Raw genomic sequence first — 22,496 nt, forward strand, 5'->3', positions numbered from 1 at the left:
TATCTCTATTGTTTTGGGCACCTGGATGGCTCAGTTGGTTAAGGGACTGCCTTTGGCTCAGGTCATGATCCTGGAGTCCCTGGATTGAGTCCTGCATCGGGGCCCCTGCTCGGTGGGGAGTCTGCTTCTCCCTCTGACCCTCCCCCCTCTCATGTGCTCTCTCTCTCTCTCTCTCTCTCTCTCAAATAAATAAATAAAATCTTTAAAAAAAAAAAACATTGTTTAAAAAAATGTCTCTATTGTTTCTATTTATTATATGATGAAAGTATATTCTGGATATTTAGATTAAATACATTAAAATTAATTTTAAAAAATTTTTTAAAAATTTGGATAGTAAGAATAGCTATTAAAGTTAATAGACGTGACTGTGTCTTTGATTTGTAGGTAAACAATTTGCTTCCTCTGCAGCAAAGGGAGATTTGGCTGATGGTGACTGATGTCACCCTGCAGATGCAGGATGAGAATAACTCTGGCCTCCCCAAAACCATGCCAGTCTGTGTGGCCCCCTCATGTGTGTTGAGCCAGGACGTCCTGGAAGCGCTCACCGAGGCTGTCTCTCACAGCTTTCTCTTCAGGGACACTCTCCGAGCTCAGGGTATGCTTTCTTCTTCCTAGCTTTGACCCAGTGGTGACTGATAGATGCCATAAAATGGCATTGTGGCTTTGCCTTACTCTGGAACTGCTGGCCCCTTCATGAAGCCACCTGGGACATGGCACATGGAGTGGAAGAGACCCATGGTACCAGCCCTCAGCTTTCACTAGCCCCTGTTATGGCCACCTGCACAGAACCAGAACCCATGCAGGGCTGACTCTCCCTGTGAAAGATGCCATTGGTTACTCAAGGATTGTCTCTTGGCAGCACACATTACAGGTACAGAAGCCACTTGAAGCCATTGCCTGGAACATCACTTTTTAAAACAAACAAAAAGCTAGAACATTATAAATATACACTTAGATCCGTTAGCTCTTTTTTGCCAGGAATCAAACTAGAATCCTGCCCAAACTGTATATTTTTATTTTATTTTGTTGAGGTATAATTTGCATACCACAAAATTCACCTTTCTAAAATGAATTTGAATCTAGTTTTGTGTGCTTTCCCTGCTCAGTACACTAGTGGCTTTAGCACTTCCTTTCCATACAGTGCATGTGTCATTGGATACAACGGACGGGCCTCAAAACTGTGCCCTCTGCCCACAGGGGGGTTGGCAAAGGACACTGTCTTTACTGGCAGGAGAACTCACTTTTTTCTTCAGTGCTTCAATAATCTGAAGTGTCTCTGTTGGCAGGTCGGATTGTTTGTGTTGAACGAAGTGTCCTCTTGCTTCAAAAGCCCCTTTTGGGTGTGGACTCCAGTGCTTGCTCCTGTGAACTGACTGGCCCTGTGAAGCTCAATGAACTGGATTCTGTCACTCAGGTCAACTCCATTTGCAGCGTTCAAGGTGGGTAGTCAATCCTGGTGGAAATGGTATTTATATTTTTTTAAATATCATACTTCATATTCATTTCATTTATTCAACAAGTTTTTTATGTCTGACATGTTCCAAACTTTGGATACCTAAGAAACAAAATCAGAAGAGGTTCTTGCCTTTTAGACTTCTAGTGCATACAGAAGACCTCAATGAGCTGTGCACACAATCAAGTATAGAACGGCAATGTTCCAAGTGCTCCAGGTGCTGATTGCTGGGACCTCACCTTGTCAGGGAGCTCACTGTAGTCTCCTCAAGGACAGCAGCCTTGTGCTGAGATCTGAAGGATAGGAAGTAGCCAATTAGGTGAATGAGTAGGGGCAGGAAGGATATCTGACAGAAAAAGAATAGGACATATAAAGGCTGCTGACAGGGTAGAGTGGGGGAGCACCAGAGTCTGGAAGGGGGCAGGAAAGGCATCTGGATGGATGGAGTGACCAGAGATTAGGCTGAAGGGCCCAACCACTGCCCAAGTCGGTGGCCCTAGCAGGAGTGTACTCTGTCATCAACAGAGAGACGGGTACTCCAGGTTTTGTCTCTGCAGAGCAGAGTGGAAGGGACAGGGCCTTGGGTGGTAGCAAGTGGGAGGGCAAGCACCAGTCCCAAGATGTGAGACAAGTGATGAAGCAAAGTAAATCTGGAAGTGGGTTTAGTTGGGGGAAACAGACAGGTTGGGTAGTGAATTCAGTACAGAGGGAGCAAGGCGTAGATGGAGGGTGAGAATGTATGTGATGACCTCTGAGATTCTGGCTTAGGCAACAAGGCAATGGTAGAACTGTTCCATGGAGTAGGACATGGTGGAAGAGGCCAGCTTTGAGAGAACAATCTTAGCTCTGTCTTGGAGAGTTTAGGTGTTTTTCATACATCTGAGATGTTTCAGTAGCTGATTTCAGGATCTTAGGGTTCATATATTTTTTAACCAACTTTTTTTTTTTTTTTTTAAGATTTTATTTATTTGCGAGAGAGAGAATGAGAGACAGAGAACATGAGAGGGAGGACGGTCAGAGGGAGAAGCAGACTCCCTGCTGAACAGGGAGCCCGATGCGGGACTCGATCCCGGGACTCCAGGATCATGACCTGAGCCAAAGGCAGTCACTTAACCAACTGAGCCACCCAGGCACCCTTAACCAACTTTTTTGAGATACAACTTACATCACTACAATTCACTCATTTAAAATGTTTTAGTATATTCAGAGTTATGCAACTATCACCACAATCTAATTTAAAACATTGTCGGGACACGTGGCTGGCTCAGTCGGTAGAGCATGCAACTCTTGATCTCAGGTTGTGAGTTTGAGCACCACATTGGGTGTAGAGATTATTTTAAAAAAAGGAAAAGAAAAGAAAAGAAATCTTTAAAAAGAAACATTGTCATCATCCCAAAAATATACCTCATGCCCATTGTCAGTCATTCCCCATTATGCTCTTCCACCCCAGCCCTTACCCTGGTCTTAGGAAAGCACTGATCTACTTTCTGTCTTTATAGATTTGCTTTTTCTGGATATTTTACATACATGGAATCACACATTATATAGTCTTTCAAAATTGGCTTCTTTCACTTGGCATAATGTTTTCAAAGTTATCCATGATGTACCAGGTATCAGCACTTCATTTCTTTTTTTTTTTTTTTTTAAGATTTTATTTATTTATTCGACAGATAGCGAGAGCAGGAACACAAGCAGGGGGAGTGGGAGAGGGAAAAGCAGACTCCCGCCGAGCAGGGAGCCCGATGTGGGGCTTGATCCCAGGACCCTGGGATCGTGACCTGAGCCGAAGGCAGATGCTTAACAACTGAGCCACCCAGGCGCCCCAGCACTTCATTTCTTTTTATGACTGAATATTTCATTGTATGGTTGCACCACATCTTGTTTTATCCATTCATCACCTGATGGACATTGGGTTGTTTCCACTTTTTGGCTATTGTAAACAGTGCTGCTATGGATATTTATGGACAAGTTTTTATTTGAACAACGTGTTTTCAAATTTTGCGTATGTATCTAGGAGTGGAATTGCTGGGTCATATGGGAAACCCTGTGCTTAGCCTTTTTGAAGAAATGTGTAAGTGTTTTCCAAAGTGGCCATACTGTTGGTGTATCCTTAATATTAAAAGATATTAAGTTAATTTCCAAAAAGCATACAAAAATTCACATTTCCAAAAGTAATTTCTAAGAAGGCCTATTTCCTCCAGCCTTGCCCACTACTAGATTTCTGAATCTTTTTATAATTTTTATGAATAGCAGAACTCTGATCCCATTGTTGTTGCTTTAATTTACATTCCCCTGCCTGCTTGTGAGGTTGAGCACTCATTCATTGTGTTGAGGCCATTTGGATTTTCTTTTCTGTGCATCTTCTTTTAGTGTTAGTACCAAAACATAACTAAGATTGTGATTGTAAATGAGAAGTGAGAGCAGTATAGCCTAGTGGTCCTGAAGAAAGCAGACTCTTAACAAGCCACCTGTCATCTGGGTCTTCCATTTTCTCATCTATAACACAGGGCTAATAGAATACATCTTAAAGCATTCTTGAGGATTAAATAAGATAATGCACATGAGGCTTTGGGGGCTTGGAGCACTCACAGACTAGTGGAGAAGGATGACATCTCAGTGCTTCTACTTCTACAGACCAGGAGGGCTGGCTGAGGGCAAGAGCCAGTGAGGCAGTAGGTAGGTGGCCTGGGGACTGTTAGGATTTGTCAGACAGAGTGGTGAAGGTCTTCCAGACAGATGAAGACCATATGGAAAACCCATAGAGGTGCCAGGGGCAGTTGTAAAAGCTTTATGTGCTGGAGGAGGCAGGGCCTTCTTGGGATGGAGTTGGCTCTGTCTTGTTCTGCTATTCCCAGAATGCTAAGGAGGTTGTATGATCATTTTGTTTTCTTAAATGAAGCAATTCTGTCAGCACCATAGATAGACTATGGTACAAAGCTGGATTCGTTGTTGACAGGCTGTTTGGAACCATGCAGGGAAGGAAGGACTGAGAGTCTGCAGAGGCTAAGTGGACTGTGGGGGTTTCCAAGAATTGGCTCTGCTGGGCCCCTGGGCACAGGCTGTGAGGACAGCACACAGTGCAGACACACGCCCTGCAGCAGATGCTCTGTGCACCTGTCCTTGTCACTCTGCCCACAACCTGCTACCACTTGCACATCTCCACCACCTCCAGAGGCCTCCCTTCCACCTTCATTCTCTTCATTGGCTGACATCTGTTCTCGTCCCACCCCTCACCTCTCTAAGAGCCCAGGATTGGTCAGGGGCTCAGAAGAGAGAGAAGGGTGTGGGAACAGTCTCCCAGCAGTGTTCTCTGCCCCACATTTGAGAGGGACCACCACCCATCCACACTGCTTAAGCTGCATGGGACCCTGGAGCACCTGGATGGCTCAGTTGGTTGAGCATCTGACTTTTGATTTTGGCTTAGGTTGTGATCTCATGGGTCATGGGATCGAGCCCTGCTTCAGGTTCAGTGCTCAGCATGGAGTCTGCTTAAGATTCTCTCCTTCTGCCCTGCCTCTCTCTCTCTCTCTCAAATAAATAAATCTTAAAAAAAAAAAAAAGCTATATGGGACCCTGTTATTATAAGACCATAAGAATCACCACCACCCATAGCACCGTATTATGAGAAAATATGTACCTGAAGAGTTTGGCTTCTAAAGGAGGGTTTGAAACCTGACGCATTATCCATAGCCAGTGAATGCCACAGAGATGCAAAAAGAGGAAAACGTGTAGATTCTTGTGGGGAAAGAGAAGACCTAATTTTTCTAGTTTCTGAAGAACTTCATATTTTTTAAAAAATAATAATTTATAGGTGGGATTTATAAAATATAAAATTATAACCATTTTAAAAATTGTCCATACTACCCAAAGCAATCTACAGATTTAATGTTTTCTCTGTCTAAATACCACAACATTTTTCACAGAACTAGAACAAACTCTCCAAAATTTTGTGTGGAACCACAAAAGACCCCAAAGAGCCAAATCAGTCTTGATAAAGAAGAACAAAGCTGGAGGTATCACAATCCCAGCTGTAGGTATCTACAAAGCTGTAGTCATTAAAACATACTACTAGCACAAAATACTAGCACAAAAGTAGATACATGGATCAAGGGAACAGAATAGAGAGCCCAGAAACAAACTCATGCTTATGTGGTCAGTTAACCTATGACAAAGGAGGCAAGCATACACAGTGGAGAAAGACTCTTTAACAAATGGTGCTGGGAAAACTTTCTTATACACAAAAATAAATTCAAGTGGATTAAAGACCTAAATGTGAGACCTGGAACCATAAAACTCCTAGAAGAAAACATAGGCAGTAATTTCTTTGACATTGGCTATAGTAACATTTTTCTAGGTATGTCTTTTCAGGCAAGGGAAACAAAAGGAAAAATAAACTATTGGGACTACACCAAAATAAAAAGCTTTTGCACAGCAAAGGAAACCATTACCAAAATAAAAAGGCAACTTACTGAATGGGAGAAGATATTTGCAAATGATATATCCAATAAAGGGTCAATATCCAAAATACATAAAAAAACCTATATAACTCAATACCAAAAAAACATAATCCAATTAAAAAATGGTCCGAGGACCTGAATAGACATTTTGCCAAAGAAGACATCCAGATGGCCAAAAGCCACATAAAAGATGCTCAACATCACAAATCATCAGGGAAGTGCAAATCAAAACCACAATGAGGTATCACCTTATACTTGTCAGAATGGCTAAAATCAAAAGTACAAGAAATAACAAGTGTCAGCGAGGATGTGGAGAAAAAGGAACCCTCGTGCACTGTTGGTGGGAATGCAAATTAGTGCAGCCACTGTGGAGAACAGTATGGAGATTCCTCAAAAATTTAAAATAAGGGGTGACCAGGTGGCTCAGTCAGTTAAGTGTCCAACTCCTGATTTTGCTCAGTTCATGATCTCAGGGCCATGAGATTGAACCCCATGTCGGGCTCTGTGCTCAGTGGGGAGTCTGCTTGAGATTCTCTCCCTCTCCCTCTGCCCCTCCCCCACTCGTGCACATGCTCTTGCTCTCTCTCTAAAAATAAATAAATAAATCTTTTTAAAAAATTAAAAATAGAATTACCATATGATCCAGTAAATACACTATTGGGTATTTATCCAAAGAAAACAAAAACACTAATTTAAAAAGATATATGCACCCCTATGTTTATTGCAGTATTATTTATAATAGCCAAGATACGAAGTAACCCAAGTGTCCACTGATAGATGAATGAATAAAGAAGATGTGGTGTATATATATGGAGTAGAATATTACTCAGACATAAAAAATAATGAAATCTTGCCATTTGCAGCAACATGGAAGGACCTAGAGGGTATAATGTTAAGCAAAATAAGTCAGAGAAAGCATATGAGATAGCATATGATTTCACTCATACATAGGATTTAAAAAACAAAACAAATGAACAAAGAAAAAAAGAGACCAAAAAAACAGACTCTTAAATGCAGAGAATAAACTGGTGGTTGCCAGAGGAGAGGTGGGTAGGGTATAAGTGAAATAGATAGAGGATCAAGAGTACACTTATCTTGATGAGCATTTGGTAACATATAGAATTGTTTTTGTTTTGTTATGTTTTTAAAAGATTTTTATTTATTTGAAAGAGAGTGAGAGAGCACAAGCACAGGGAGGGGCAGAGGGAGAGGGAGAAGGAGACTCCTCACTGAGCAGGGAACCCAATGCGGGGCTCAATCCCAGGACCCTGAAATCATGACCTGAGCCAAAGGCAGACACTTAACGACTGAGTCTGCTTGAGACTCATATGTGTACAAAACTAAAGGCACTGGTGCCCCAACATATAGAATTGTTGAATTGGGGCACCTGGGTGGCTCAGTCAGTTAAGCGTCTGCCTTTGGTTCAGGTCAGGATCCCAGCGTCCTGGGATCGAACCCCGCATCAGGCTCCCTGCTTAGCAGGGAGCCTGCTTATCCCTCTCCCTCTGCCTGCCTGTCTGCCTACTTGTGATCTCTTTCTCTCTCTCACTGTCTCTCTGTTAAATGCATAAATAAAATCTTTTTTAAAAAATTGTTGAATCATTATATTGTACAGCTGAAAGTAATATAACACATAATTATACTTAAGTAAAAAAAAATTTTAAGGGCGCCTGGGTGGCTCAGTCGGTTAAGCGACTGCCTTCGGCTCAGGTCATGATCCTGGAGTCCCGGGATCGAGTCCCGCATCGGGCTCCCTGCTCAGCGGGGGGTCTGCTTCTCCCTCTCCCACTCTCCCTGCTTCTGTTCCTGCTCTCGCTATCTCTCTCTCTGTCAAATAAATAAATAAAATCTTTAAAAAAAAAAAATTTTAAGTGAGCAATTCAGTGGCATTTAGTACATTGACAATGTTGTTCCACTATCTCCTATTTTATATTTTGTCTTTTGCCAACTCAGTGGCTTTGAAAATGAAGTTGCATTCTATTTTTTTTTAAAGATTTTATTTATTTATTTGACAGAGAGACACAGCGAGAGAGGGAACACAAGCAGGGGGAGTGGGAGAGGGAGAAGCAGGCTTCCCGCTGAGCAGGGAGCCCGATGCAGGGCTCAATCCCAGGACCCCGGGATCATGACCCGAGCCGAAGGCAGATGCTTAATGACTGAGCCACCCAGGTGTCTCGCATTCTATTTTTCAATAACAGCTTAATTGAGATGTAATTCGCATACCATGAAAATCACCCTTATAAAACAACTCCGTGTTTTTTAGTGTATTCATGCAGTTGTGCAAGTATCCCCACTATTTCCAGAATATTTTTATCACCCCAGAAAGAAACCTCATGTCCATTAGCAGTCACTGCCCACTCTGTCCAGCCTGTGGCAACCACTAATCTACTTTCTGTCTCAGTGGATTTGCTTCTTCTGGACAATTCATTTGATAGAATCATATGTGTTATTTTTGTTTCTGGCTGCTTTCATATAGCAGAACATTTTCAAGATTCAACCAGGTTGTAATATTTATCAGCACTTTGTTCCTTTTTATAAATAATAGTCCATTATGTGGATATACCAAGTTTTGTTTATCCATTCATCAGTTGATGTCTGTTTTTGATATTATGAATAATCTGGGTAGTGTTAGTCCTCCAACTTTGTTCTTCAATATTGTCTTGACTATTCTAGGCGTTCTTTTCTCTTTCCATATAAACTTCAAAATTAGTTTGTTTATATCCATAAAATAACTTGCTGGGATTTTGATTGGGATTGTGTTGAATCTGTAGATGAATTTAGGAAAAATTTATATCTTAACCCTATTGAGTCTTTCTATCCCTGAACATGGATATCTCTCTATTTAGATTTGACTTCTTTCAGCAGAGTTTTTAAGAAGTTTTCTTCATATAGATCTTGTGCATACTTTGTTACATTTGCACCTAAGTATTTTACTTATTTTAGTGTTGATGTAAATGATGGTGTGTTGGGTTTTTTTTTTAATTATTATTTATTTTAGAGAGAGAGAGCATGAGCAAGAGGGGCAGAAGGAGAGGGAGAGAATCTCAAGCACACTCCACGCTGAGCACAGAGCCCTATGTGGGGCTCAATCTCAGGATTCTGAAATCATGACCTGAGCCAAAACCAAGATTTGGACATTAACCGACTGTGCCACTCAGGCGCCCCAATGGTGTTGTGTTTTTGGGTTTTTTGTGGGGTTTTTTGTTTGTTTGTTTGTTTTTTGAGTAAAAGCGGGTTTATTGGCTCCAGGAAAAGGAGCAATAGTACCTAGCTCTCAGATAACCCCTCGCTCTATATACAGGCTGCATCCAGCCCAAGGTCCACTGGCTCCTTCAGTCTGAGGGTCCATCCAGTGCCTCCTTCCCGGGGCTGGGGAGGGCTAGCTGCCTGGTGGTAAGGTTCCGGACTGTTGAGCAGCAACAGCTGGCCCAGCTGAGGCAGCCTCGTAGTCTGCGATGCGGCGCTGTGCGGGAGCAGGTGTGGGCTGCACATAAGCGGCCATGAGGCGATGGTTGGGATGGATCAGCTTCCCTGGTGTTGTGTTTTTAATTTCAAATTCCATTTGTTCATTGAGAGCATATAGGAAAGCAGTTGATTTTTGTATTTTAATCTTGTATCCTACAACCTTGCTACAATCATATTTGGTTTTTGGTTGACTCCTTGGATATTCTACATAGAAAACGATGTCATCTGTGAACAAGATGTTTTTTTCTTTCTTCCTAATTTGTATACCTTTTATTTCCTTTTTGTGTCTTATTGTATTAGCTAGTACTTCCATTATAAAGTGAACAGAAACAGTGCAAGGGGACTTCCTTGCTCTATTCCTGATCTTAAGGGGAAAGCATCTACTTTCTCACCATTAAGTATGATGTCGGCTGTAGGGGTTTTGTTTATTTGTTTGTCATTCTTTCTGCTAAAGATAGTATCTCTTCATTCCATATTTTGAAAGAAAAAGTGTTAGTTCTTCAGCCCTTCTTTTACTCTACTCTTTCTTTCAACCTTTCTACAGTTGTTTCTGTACTTTATATTGTCAAGATTGATGATATTCTTTTCTATAACCATAATTAAACCTGAACACTTTGTCTACAGATTTTTTCTTTTTTTTTAACAGATTGATTTTCAAAGATGAAAATAAATAAGTGGCATTTTTATTATTGTGATTATATAAATATTTTCACTGAACAGGAAACTAGTATAATGCACTTCTATTTCCTTTCTTGTGTGATTTCTCACGAATTTATATTGACTTTTATTTTCCTTGCATTGCCTGCACTACATCCTTTTTTTTTCCACATCTCCAAAAATGGTGACAAATCATTGGAGTTTTCCTTTGTAATTTCCTCCTAGAGCTTTCTGTCCCTCTGAACCAATCTTGACTAGTTGCTCTACTCTCAGCTATTGTCCTGGGACCCTCATATTAATCATTTAGGTTTAATTCACTCTTTCCTACACAAGGCTACTTTATTGGTGTATTCCACCTGTGGGTTTCTGTACATGTTCTTTACCAAATTGAGGAAGCTCTTCTCTGTTCCTAGATTGCTGAGAGTTTTTATCATGATTGGATGTTGGATTTTATCAAATTATTTTTCTACATCTATTAATATGATCATATGATTTTTTTTTCTTTAGTCCATTAATATGATAGATTACATTAAGTGATTTTTTAAAAAAAATATTGAACCAGCCTTGTATACCTGGAATAAATTCCACATTTGGTCATGGTACTTTTTTTTTTTATATATACTGGATTAGATTTGCTAATATTTTGTTAAGGACTTTGCATCTATGTTAATGAGAGATGTTATTCTGTAGTTTTCTTTTCATGTAATGTCTTTATCTGGTTTTGTATTAGGTTAATGCTGTCCTCATAGAATGAGTTTAAGAAGTATTCCTTATGCTTATATTTTTCTGAAGAGATTTTAGAGGATTGGTATCATTTCTTCCTTAAATGTTTGGTAGAATTTGCCAGTGAACCTTCTGGGCCTGGTTCTTTCTGTTTTAGAAGATTATGAATTATTGATTCCATTTCTTTAATAGATATAAGCCTATTCAGATCATCTAGTTCTTCTTGTGTGAGTTTTGGTAGATTGTGTATTTCAAGGAATTGGTCCATTTCACATAATTTAGCAAATTTAGGGGCATAGAGTTGTTCATAACACTATTTTATTATTCTTTTAATTTTCATGGGATCAGTAATTATGGCCCCTCTTTCATTTCTGATAGAAATAATTTTTTATTCTTGATTAGCCTAGCTTGAAATTTATCAATTTTTATTGATCTTTTGAAGGAATCAACTTTTGGGTTTCTTGAATTCCTCTATTGAATTCTTGTTTTTAATTTTATTGATTTCTGCTCTAATTTTTGTTACTGCTTATATTCTTCTTGCTTTGGTTTTAATTTGCTTCTCTTTTTCTTTTTTTCCTAAGATGAAAACTTAGATTATTGATCTTAGATATCTTCTAGTATACGCATACAGTGCTATAAATTTCTCTCTAAGCACTGCTTTTGTAGTTTTGATGTGTTTTTATTTTCATTTAGTTCAAAATATTTTAAAATTTCTCTTGAGATTTATTCTTTGACCCATGTGTTACTTAGAAGTATATTATTTAATCTCCAATTAGTTGGGAGTTTTTCAGCTATCTTTCTGTTATTGACTTGTGTTTAATTTCATTATTGTCTAAGAGCATACTTAATATGATTTCTATATGATTTCTATAATTTTAAATGTGTTTTATGCCCCACTTTGTGGTCTGTCTTGATGGATGTTCCATGTGAGCTTGAGAAAAATGTTTATTCTACTGTCATTGGATGGCATATTCTATAAATGTCAATTAGATCCAACTGATTGATGGTGCTGTTCAGTTCAACTATGTCTTTATGATTTTTTGCCTTTGGATCTGTCAGTCATTTATAGAAGGGTATTGATGTCTCAAAGAATAATAAATAAAATATAATGGTGGGTTTGTTTATCTCTCCTTGAAGTTCTGTCATTTTGCTTCACATATTTTCACAGTCTGTTGTTAGGCACATACACATTAAGGATTGTTGTATCTTCTTGGCAAATTGACCCCTTTATCATTATTTAATGCTATTCTCTATCTCTGATAATTTTCCTTGATCTGAAGTCTGCTCTGCTTGAAATTAATTTTAACTATTTTAACTCTTATTAGTGTTAGCAGGGTATATCTTTTTCTATAACTTTACTTTTAATCTTTATGTGTCTTTATAGTTGAAATGGGTTTCTTGTAGACAACATAGAGTTAGCTCTTGTTTTTTGTCCACTCTGATAGTCTCTTTTAATTTGTTTTTAGACCACTCACATTTAAAGTCAATACTCATATATAATTGGATTAATATCTATCATATTTATAATTGTTTTCTGTTCATTGCTCTTGTTTCTTTTTTCATCTCCCACCCCTTTTCTGCCTTTTCTCATTTTAATTGAGCATTTGATGATTCTATTTTCTCCTCTCTCTCAGCATAGTAACACTTTTTTTTTTTTTAACATTCTTTAGTGGTTGCCCTAGATACACTTACAACCAATCAAGTCCACTTTCAAATAACACTATCCTGCTTCCAGGCTAGTACAGGTATCTTATAAGGATAGTCTCTGTTCCTCCCTTCCATTCCTTAGAACATTGCTGACATTCACTTCACTTACCCATAAGGTATAGTCACTGAATGCATTGTTGTTATTATTACTTAAATAAACTATTATATTTTAGATAAATTTAGAATAACAAATGTAAAAGATTTTCTTTTACCTTCATTTATTCCCTCGCTAATGCTCTTCCTTTAGTTTATGTAGATCCAGTTTCTGACCTATATTATTTTCCTTCACATGTCACCATTTCAATGTAGAGTTCCCTGTGGGTCTCTCTCTGAAGCTGTCCTGAAGGCCTCTGGGTGGGTCAGGTGGATATGTAAACACTGCTATCACAGTGCTGCCAGATCCTCTGATAAGAACCAGTCAACTAAGGATTAAGAGAAAACAAAACCCAGCTGCAAAATAGCAAAGATTGGCCCAGCCTCCCATGCAGGAACACGGGCACTGACCAGATCCCACGGACAGACAGAGAGGCACAGAGGCTCCCTGCCCTGCTCTCCAGCCAGCTGTGGGCTCACCCAGATCCCACTCCATCAAAGCCATGCAAGGCTAGAGTCCTCTCTACTTTGTGAAGTAACAGTAGTAGATACCCCCTTCTCAGCAACTCACCCTTCCCTACTCTGCCCATCCCTGTACCAGAAAGTCCAGTGATGGCTTGTCCAAGGATAGCCCTAAGCAGGCTCTTTCATCATCTATAGGAAGTCAGTGCTGGGAGTTGGATAGCTCTCTGCAGCAGCTAAATCAGCTGGGCATCGGGGTCTCCAACAATGGTGTGGACCTTGTAGAACATTGAGCATTTTCCCCAGGCAGGGCTTGAACAAACTCAGAGTACAGCCCTGTGAGTCAGTTGCACACTGAGAAATAACATCTGTCCATCTGCGTAAGTGCTTCTAGGAAATGGAGCCTCTGTGAGGGGATAGTGCTCACTGCTTCCCTGGGTGTTCAGGACTTCTCATCTCATTTCCCGAACATCAGCATCCAGACCATGCAAAGACTTCCTCCCAGTTTATTTTTTTAGGATGACAAAGTTTTGCAGCATTGACTTTTCTATCTTTGTATTGCTCGCCACTTATTTATACACCCCTTACTAGTGGGTGGTGGTCTTGCTCACCACCGTGGGCATGAACTCAGCAAGTGCACATTTGTACTGTCTCCTTGGGAAGGCGTGGCCAAGTCCTGTCTTCAAACCAGGCTTTGGCCTCTAACTAGAAGGAAACACTTCTGAGCCCCAACTAATTTCCGTCAGAAAAAAAGTTTGGAGAGGAGGGTGTGGCGGAGAGTTAAAAGTCACTGAAGAAAATACCAGAGCATGTAGATGCTATGTGCCCTACTAGAAAGGAGCGACTGCAGTTCCCAGGAAGGAGCCTTTGAAAAAACCTTTTTAAAAAGATGTTTTTTTTTTTTTTTTTTTTAAAGATTTTATTTATTTATTTGACAGAGAGAGACACAGCGAGAGAGGGAACACCAGCAGGGGGAGTGGGAGAGGGAGAAGCAGGCTTCCTGCTGAGCAGGGAGCCCGATGTGGGACTCGATCCCAGGACCCTGGGATCATGACCTGAGCCGAAGGCAGTCGCTTAACCAACTGAGCCACCCAGGCGCCCTAAAAAGATGTTTTAATAAATATGTGATATACCTTTCCCAAGCCTAATTACAAGAGATTTCTGTAAATAAGGAAAGTAAAAGCTTTCAATAGCAGACTGCAGCCAAATGATGAGTGTGGTGTCAAAACCATCAAACTCTAACAAAATTTTTTTTTCCTTCTGATGTTCATATAAATGAATGTCCTAGATACTAACAGTTTAATAGTACACTTCCCAATAATCCCTTGGAATTTATTTAGAGTTACCAGAAGGCATTTCCAGTGGTGTGTAGACCCTAGATAAAATAGATTTCTTCAGCTGTGTCTTGTTCCCTACTGGAAGGAAATTGCTTAATCCCATCTAAATGTAAATGAAGTTAACACCCAAAGATATCCTAGGATAAAAAGGAACTTCAGTTGGTAGCAGTCTTCTTTTTATTAGTTCATGTAGCAGACACTAAGTACTGCTGGGCACACCCACCCATGGAATGGGAGCCGCTCATCCTGCTTGGCCCTACTTACGCCTCTGCCTGTTGTGAATTGGTCAACACTGCTTTCCGGCTGTATTATAAGCCATTATTGACTTTACTTTTCATCCCTTTGACTCAATCTTGATTAGATTTGCAAGGACAATGAAATTAGCTGGGACAATCAAGATCTATTATTTTCATTTTTAAAAAGTCATTAAAGTGGGCATTGCATGAATGCATTTTAGTAAATCAAGCCTACTTAGTTGTAACAATTGTTTTATCCTCTACAGATAAATTTTCTCTTTATGCTTATTCTAGTGGGGAATGAAATTCTTTGCTCCAGGAGTGGGAGGGATGAGTCTTCTATTTTTCTGGAAACTTAGGTCACATCTTGTTTTCAAATGTCTAATTTCACCACTTTTCAACAGGAATGGTCTGTGATTTGCCAGCATATCTAGATGATATCTATAATGCTTCACATTTCAAGAAAGTAGACCATCTCAATCTCCTGTTTAAAATTCCTCACTGGCTTCTCATGCCTTCCAGGTCTAAAATCCCCAGCAAGACCCTGGATGACTTGGGTCTCCCAACCTCACAGCCATGTCACCTGCCTTTCCTTCATGCCCCTTTGGCCTCCAGCCCTGCTTCAGGGTGCAGGGTCAGCCTGTGCCCTCCACCCCACCTGCAGCCCCACCTCAAGTCTCTTCTTTTGGGAAACATTCCCTGGCCTCAAGCTAGCATAGAGGGCCTCTCTTCTCTACCTCCAGGGGCCTTTTCCATTTCTCAGTTTAGCATTTATTTCATGGTAATTTTTAATAGACTATTTTTAGAACAGTTTTAAGTTTACAGCAGAGAGATTCCCCATACCCTACACATGCACTGCGTCCCCCACTATCAACATCCCCCACCAGGGTGGTACATTTGTTATAGTTGATGAGCCTACATTGTCACATCTTAATCACCCAAAGTCCAGAGTTTACATTAGAGTTCACTCTTGGTGTTGTACATTCTATGGGGTTAGACAATGTATGACATGTATCCATGGTATCATACAGAATGGTGTCACTGACCTAAAATTCCTCTGCTCCACCTATTCATCCCTCCCTCCCCCTTAACACCTGGCAACCACTGATCTTTTTACTGTCTGTGTAGTTTTTTCTTTTTTTCTGACTGTATAGTTTTGCTTTTTCCAGAATGTTGTATAGTTGGAATCATGTAGTATATAGCCTTTTCAAACTGGCTTCTTTCACTAAGCAATGTGCATTAAGTTCTTTCCATGTCTTTTCATGGTTTGATAGCTCATTTCTTCTTAGTGCTGAATAATATTCCATTGTCTGGAGGTACCAATTTCATCCAGTCACCTACTAAAGGACAGCTTAGTTGCTTCTAAGTTCTGGCAATTAAGAATAAAGCTGCTATAGGGGCACCTGGGTGGCTCAGTCGTTAAGCGTCTGAGGTCCTGGGATCAAGCCCCACATCGGGCTCCCTGCTCCACGGGAAGCCTGCTTCTCCCTCTCCCACTCCCCCTGCTTGTGTTCCCTCTCTTGCTGTGTCTCTCTCTGTCAGATAAATAAATAAAATCTTTAAAAAAAAAAAAGAATAAAGCTGCTGTAAACATCTTTATACAGGTGTTTGTGTGGACGTAAGTTTTCAGCTCCTTTGGATAAATACCACCAAGTGCAATTGTTAGATCATATGGTATGACTATGTTTAGTTTTATAAGAAACTGCCAAAATGTCTTCCAAAGTAGGTATACCATTTTGCATTCCAACCAACCAGGAATGAGAGTTCCTATTGCTCCACATTCTTACCAGAATTTGGTGTTGTCAGTGTTCTGGATTTTGGCCATTCTAATAGGTATGGAGTGTTGCGTTATTATTGAATGTTTTTTTGTTTGTTTGTTTGTTTTGTGGTTTTTTTTTTTTTACTTATTGACGTATAGTTGACTCACAGTGTTACATGAGTTTCAGGTGTACAACATAATGACTTGACAACTTTATTCGTTATGCTATGCTCACTGCAAATGTAGCTACCATCTGTCACCATACAGCTCCACAGGTTCATTGACTATATTCCCTATGTTGTAGCTTTCATCCTCATTACATTCATTCCGTAACTGGAAGCCTATATCCCCCCCCACTCCTCCCTCCTCTGGCAACTACCACTTTGTTCTCTGTATTTATGGGTTTGATTCTGCTTTTTGTTTATTTGTTTTGTTTTTTAGATTCCACATAGGAGTGAAATCATATAATATTTGTCTTTCTCTGACGTATTTCACTTAGCATAATACCCTGTAGGTCCATCCATTTTGTTGCAAATGGCAAGATCTCATTCCTTTTTTATGGCTGAATAATATTCCATTGTTTTATTTATATATATATATATATATATATATATATATATATATACACACACACACACACACACACCATATCTTTTTTATCCATTCATCCATGAATGGACACTTGGGCTGCTTTCATAATTTAGCTATTGTAAATAATGTTGCTATAAACATCAGGATGGATATATCTTTTCAAATTAGTGTTTTTGTTTTCTTTGGGTAAATACCTAGTAAGGGAATTACTGGATTATATGGCATTTATTTTTAATTTTCTGAGGAACCTCCATACGCTTTTCCAGAGTGGGTGCCTCGGTTTGCATGCCCACAAACAGTGCACTAGGGTTCCTTTTTTCCACATCCTCACCAACACTTGTTTTTTCTCATCTTTTTTATTTTAGCCATCTTAACAGGTGAGGTGATATCTCACTGTGATTGTGATTTGTATTTCCTTGATGATGAGTGATGTTGAGCATCTTTTCATGTGTCTGTTGGCCATCCAGATGTCTTCTTTGGAAAAATGTCTATTCAGGTCCTCTGCCCATTTTTAATTGCATTGTTTGGATTTTTTTTGGTGTTTTCCTTGTTTTAATTTGCATTTCCCTAATCACATGATGTTTGACATCTTTCATACGCTGTATATCATCTTTGGTGAGGCATCTATGAAGGTCTTAGGCCCATCTTTTAATTGGGTTGTTTGTGTTGTTGAGTTTTAAGAGTTCTTTGTATATTTTGGGTAACAGTCCATTACCAGATGTGTTTTTTTGTGAATATTTTCTCCCATATTCATGATGTTTTTCTCATTATTTGTTCATCTTGGCCAGACTATGGAGTTCACAAGAGTAGGGACTGTAGCATTCATCGTTACATTTTTTATGCTACACATATATCCCACACTAAGTAGCATTGTATACATATTTGTTTGTTGAATAAATAAGTCACAAATGTTGAATTAAAAAAGAAATAAGGAAACCAGAGAAATCACGTAAGAGGAGATGTGAACAAAGCAATAAGAATATTTCTCTTTCCTTGGGGCGCCTGGGTGGCTCAGTCGGTTAAGCGTCTGCCTTCGGCTCAGGTCATGATCCCAGGGTCCTGGGATCGAGCCCCCGCATCGGCCTCCCTGCTTAGCAGGGAGCCTGCTTCTCCCTCTCCCTCTGCCTGCCTCTCTGCGTACTTGTTCTCTCTCTCTATCTCTCTGTCAAATAAATAAAATCTTTTTTTTTTTTAAAGATTTTATTTATTTATTTGACAGAGAGAGAGAGAGCGAGAGCAGCAACACAAGCAGGGGGCGCAGGAGAGGGAGAAGCAGGCCTCCCGCCGAGCAGGGAGCCCGATGTGGGACTCGATCCCAGGACCCTGGGATCATGACCCGAGCCGAAGGCAGACGCTTAACGACTGAGCCACCCAGGCGCCCAATAAATAAAATCTTTAAAAAAAAAAAAGAATATTTCTCTTTCCTTATCAAAGAAGTGGAAACTAAGATAAGGAATTCCATTACATCTATTAAGGAGGCAAATACTGAGGTGATACTAGCATGCAGCTCAGTGAAGCTAGCACTCTGTAAATGGATGGTGAAAGTGTGAATCAGAAAGTCCTTGTGGGGGCGCCTGGGTGGCTCAGTTGGTTAAGCGACTGCCTTCAGCTCAGGTCATGATCCTGGAGTCCCGGGATCGAGTCCCGCATCGGGCTCCCTGCTCGGCAAGGGGTCTGCTTCGCCCTCTGACCCTCCCCCCTCTCATGTGTTCTCTCTCTCTCAAATAAATAAATAAAATCTTAAAAAAAAAAAAAAAAGAAAGTCCTTGTAGGAAACACCTTCTGAAAGGGTGTTTCTGCATCTCCAATACTCATATTCTTGATAGAGTGATTCTGCTTCCAGGAATCTATCCTAAGGAAGGTATCTCACTACAGGAAAGGCCTTATGTGGAAAGTTGTCCACTGCCTCAGACTTACATGTCCAGTATGGAGGGAACCGTGACACATCACCTAAATGGAATATTGATAAGACAGTCCTTACAACAGCTCTACAGCAACCTACAAAGTAGAATGAGACATTGCCCTGACGGTTTACTTATAATGATTTCAGTACATGTGCATCTGGAAAAAAAGACTAAAAAGATGAGGCACAATGGAAATACTTGGTTGGGTAGTAATGCGGGCAACTTTTAAAACTTACTTTTTATTGTAATTTGTTTGTGCAGTACATGGAAATTATAAAAAGCTTGGGAACATTTATATAAACTCAGAAGTGAGAAAAAAAAGTCTGAGGAATCTCACATTGCCATCTACGTCTTGAGGGGCAAAGAGAAGTTGGGAGGGAAGACACTGCCTCTGGACTCCAGCTTTTGCTTTCTCTTGGGCCTAGGCACTGTGGTTGGTGTAGACGAGAGCACTGCTTTCTCCTGGCCTACTTGTGACCTGTGTGGCAACGAGAGATTGGAACAGAGCCCAGGAGACAGGTGAGGGTACAGGAGCTGGGCTGAAAGACCCTGGGGCAGCCGCAGCCAGTCCAAGGGTCCCCACGGCCGCACTCCCCTTGCTAAGGCAGGGCCGCCACTGGGAAACCAAGTTCCCGTGCTGCCGCTTGGAGGCCATGGCACTAGGTGTGTTTACTTCTTTGTAACAGGGATTTTTGCTGGTCCTTTCAGTTCCTCCCATCTTAAAAGAGAAAAGAGCCAGGTTTTGTACTCAGGTCCTCTATTATCAGTTAGGAGAGAAAAGAAAAACTCAGGGCAAACCTGAATAAATGAGACAAACTTGGTACCTGTACAGCTTGTCTTTTGCAGGGGTGCAGACTTTTCCAGGGACCAGTGAACAGCTATATAATCAGACATCCATTCCTTCCCCGACCAGAGTTACTGCATATCCTCCCTGGGGCTCAGGGAGCTGGGGCTGGGTATCAGTGTCATTCTGAGCCAGTTCCCCAGGCTCCCAAGGTGACTTTGTCACCTGACAGAAAGGGGCATGCTCATTACTCTTCTGCTTCTTAATAACCAAAGCACAGGTGTTTTCTTGATGCCTCCTGGGTTGGTGGTCTTATGTATAAACAAGTCATCACTGGATCATTCTAGAGACAAGAAGAGTATGTATCACAGGTTTACTTGGTAGCAATAAGGAGCATAGCTACTGGTGATTAGAAGTAGGTTTTCCTGTTCAGACAGATGGGAAGCCCTGACTTCCCCTTGCTGAGCAGAGGGCCTCCAGTTTGCTTCATGGGATGTTTGCTGTCATCCTCTATGCCCAGCTTGAATGAGGCTTCCCTGCCTGAGTGTCCCTTCCGTCCCCTGGGGCGTCAATTGCCCATGCAGCAGTTAGCCGGAAGCTGACGCTGATCCCTCAGAACAGGCTGAGCTTCTTTTTTTTTTTTTTTTAAGATTTTTTTTATTTATTTATTTGAGACAGAATGAGAGAGACAGAGAGCCCATGAGAGGGGGGAGGGTCAGAGGGAGAAGCAGGCTCCCTGCTGAGCAGGGAGCCCGATACGGGACTCGATCCCGGGATTCCAGGATCATGACCTGAGCCGAAGGCAGTCGCTTAACCAACTGAGCCACCCAGGCGCCCAGGCTGAGCTTATTCTGGCCTATTTCAGGAACTTGGTTTCTGAGAGTAAATCCCCCTTTTCTATATCAGCAAACACTTAGGTTCAGAAAAAAATGTCTGTCTACTGCTAGACTCTTTTGACTTGTGCCTTTTCAAGTGTTCTCTTCCCTGTGTGTTTCCAAACAACAGAGGCACCTTTTCCTGTGGGGACTGCTCCCGTGTGGTCACCTCTCCTCTCCTCAGAAGGCACCTGCAGGTGTTCCTGGACTGTCCGTCTCGACCCCAGTGCACAGTGAGGGTCAAGGTAGGAGCGGTGCAGGAGCTCATGTGCATCCTACTCCACCTCATGGAACTGCTCTGCCGCAGTAGCCAAGCGGGCAGCATCTGTTGTTCCTGCCCTGGGGAGGGGATGGGAAGGACACCCCTCAGGAGAACAGTCTTTCCACATCCAGGGCTTACACTCACATTTGACATAAGGCTCTGAGGTGGAAGCTGCTAAAGAAACGAAGGGATCGAACATTACCCCCCTACGCGTGGGCGTGAGCTCTTGCCCCAGTCCTGGGAGTTTAATCAGCCCGCCCCACTGTTATTGCAGCTGTCCCAGGCCAGTATTTCTTCACTCCTGAGGTTTGCCGCCTGCGAGGATGGGGTAAGTCCAGGGACATGCAGCCCAGGTGTGCACCCCTGTGTTCTTAAGCCCCAAGTTAGTGGATCATCTCCAGGTGAAGATCCCTGTCCCATGTACTTTCAATTACAACAAAGTGCCACAATATCATTGGGTGCGTGCTAAGTGTTTAGACTATACCAAGACAAGGATAACTCTTACTGTGGTTAATAACTATACCATAGTCAATAATAAGTCTTACTCCCTCACAAATACCTGTGTCTGTTCATGAGATCCTTTCCTTTTTGGAATCGAGGTGATTTCCTAACCAATCTTGTAGTAGATACTTGAATATGCCCCCCTGGCTTTGATTATAGTTAGACCAGCAACATTTCAAGTACTACTGCCATGATTCATGTTAATAGAACAGAAATATCTGAGACACACATTTTGTGTTTTTTAATTGCTAGGTATTCCAGAGTCTGAGTAACTGGAAACTTAACCATTATTTCTCAGAACTCTTTTGCCTTCCCTGAGAGTTACTATGGTGTGAGGCTTAGTAAAGTGGTGTGCTCCTCCAAGAAAACCACCACCTAAATATATATAACTTACGGTCTAGAGACAGTTTCTTCCTTGTGAAATTTGGCCCTCATAAACAAGAGAGCTCTGTCCTTGAGATGTCACCTCTGTCTTGTCAAAACCAATTAAAAGCACCACAAGTGGCTTCAGGAACTGCTGAACTGAACCCCAGAGAAGAGCACTGAGGACTGACCCCACTAGGGTGATGCCAGGGCACAGCCCCCAGGTCACAAAAGTTATCCATGGCCAGTGTTAGGGTCCACATCCAAGTAGCAGACTTGGGCCAGCTGGGGAGGTTGTGGTGAAAAGGGGGCTGATAATCTACAGAACTTTCTGATGGGGTCCCATGGTTAAATTCCACCTCTGATTGCAGTCTGAATACAAGGCTGAATTTATCCATCCTCTGGAGCTGTGAGGGACTTCTGCCCCTTAGGAAGGGCTGGCAGCATGAGGAGGCGGGGCAGCCATTTGCACTCAGTCCTCAAAACCATGGCTCTCAAAGTTTGGATTCATTGGGTATGTGGATAAATCCATGGATAGGATCCTTGAGGATCACTGGTCTGACTGTGGTTTCCAACCCTGATTTCAGGGTGGAACTGCCTGTGGAGCTCTAAAAAGAGTTTCCGGCTCCGTCCCTGGGATAAAGCCCACCAGCCTGCGCATAGTTCCCTAAAGCAACTCCGTGACACCCCCAGCGCAGCACCAAACCTTTATCTAAAGGGCTCTTTCACATGTAGGGATTGATGTGTAGACCAGGCCGTAGGAGGGTTTATGAGCTAGTTGTTCCCTGATTGTTTACAAGTAAAATGTAAGTAAATAACTGTAATGGACTAAGAACTATGCTCACCACTTTTCTCACACATTGCCTT

The 22,496-nt window shown here is 41.3% G+C and overlaps 1 protein-coding gene across 1 annotated transcript in view; it reads left to right on the plus strand.

The window, feature by feature from the left end:
• Window positions 1-22,496, plus strand: part of SPIDR (scaffold protein involved in DNA repair) — a 488,464-nt gene that overhangs the window by 460,599 nt on the left and 5,369 nt on the right. Inside the window, exons 11-15 of the mRNA XM_021688483.2 lie at window positions 385-595; window positions 1,287-1,439; window positions 19,270-19,363; window positions 20,634-20,748; window positions 21,040-21,093. Of these exons, the coding sequence (XP_021544158.2) occupies window positions 385-595; window positions 1,287-1,439; window positions 19,270-19,363; window positions 20,634-20,748; window positions 21,040-21,093 (627 nt within the window). The remainder of the gene's footprint in view (window positions 1-384; window positions 596-1,286; window positions 1,440-19,269; window positions 19,364-20,633; window positions 20,749-21,039; window positions 21,094-22,496) is intronic.

Source organism: Neomonachus schauinslandi, chromosome 4 (assembly GCF_002201575.2).
Source record: "Neomonachus schauinslandi chromosome 4, ASM220157v2, whole genome shotgun sequence".
Classification (NCBI taxonomy): domain Eukaryota; kingdom Metazoa; phylum Chordata; class Mammalia; order Carnivora; family Phocidae; genus Neomonachus; species Neomonachus schauinslandi.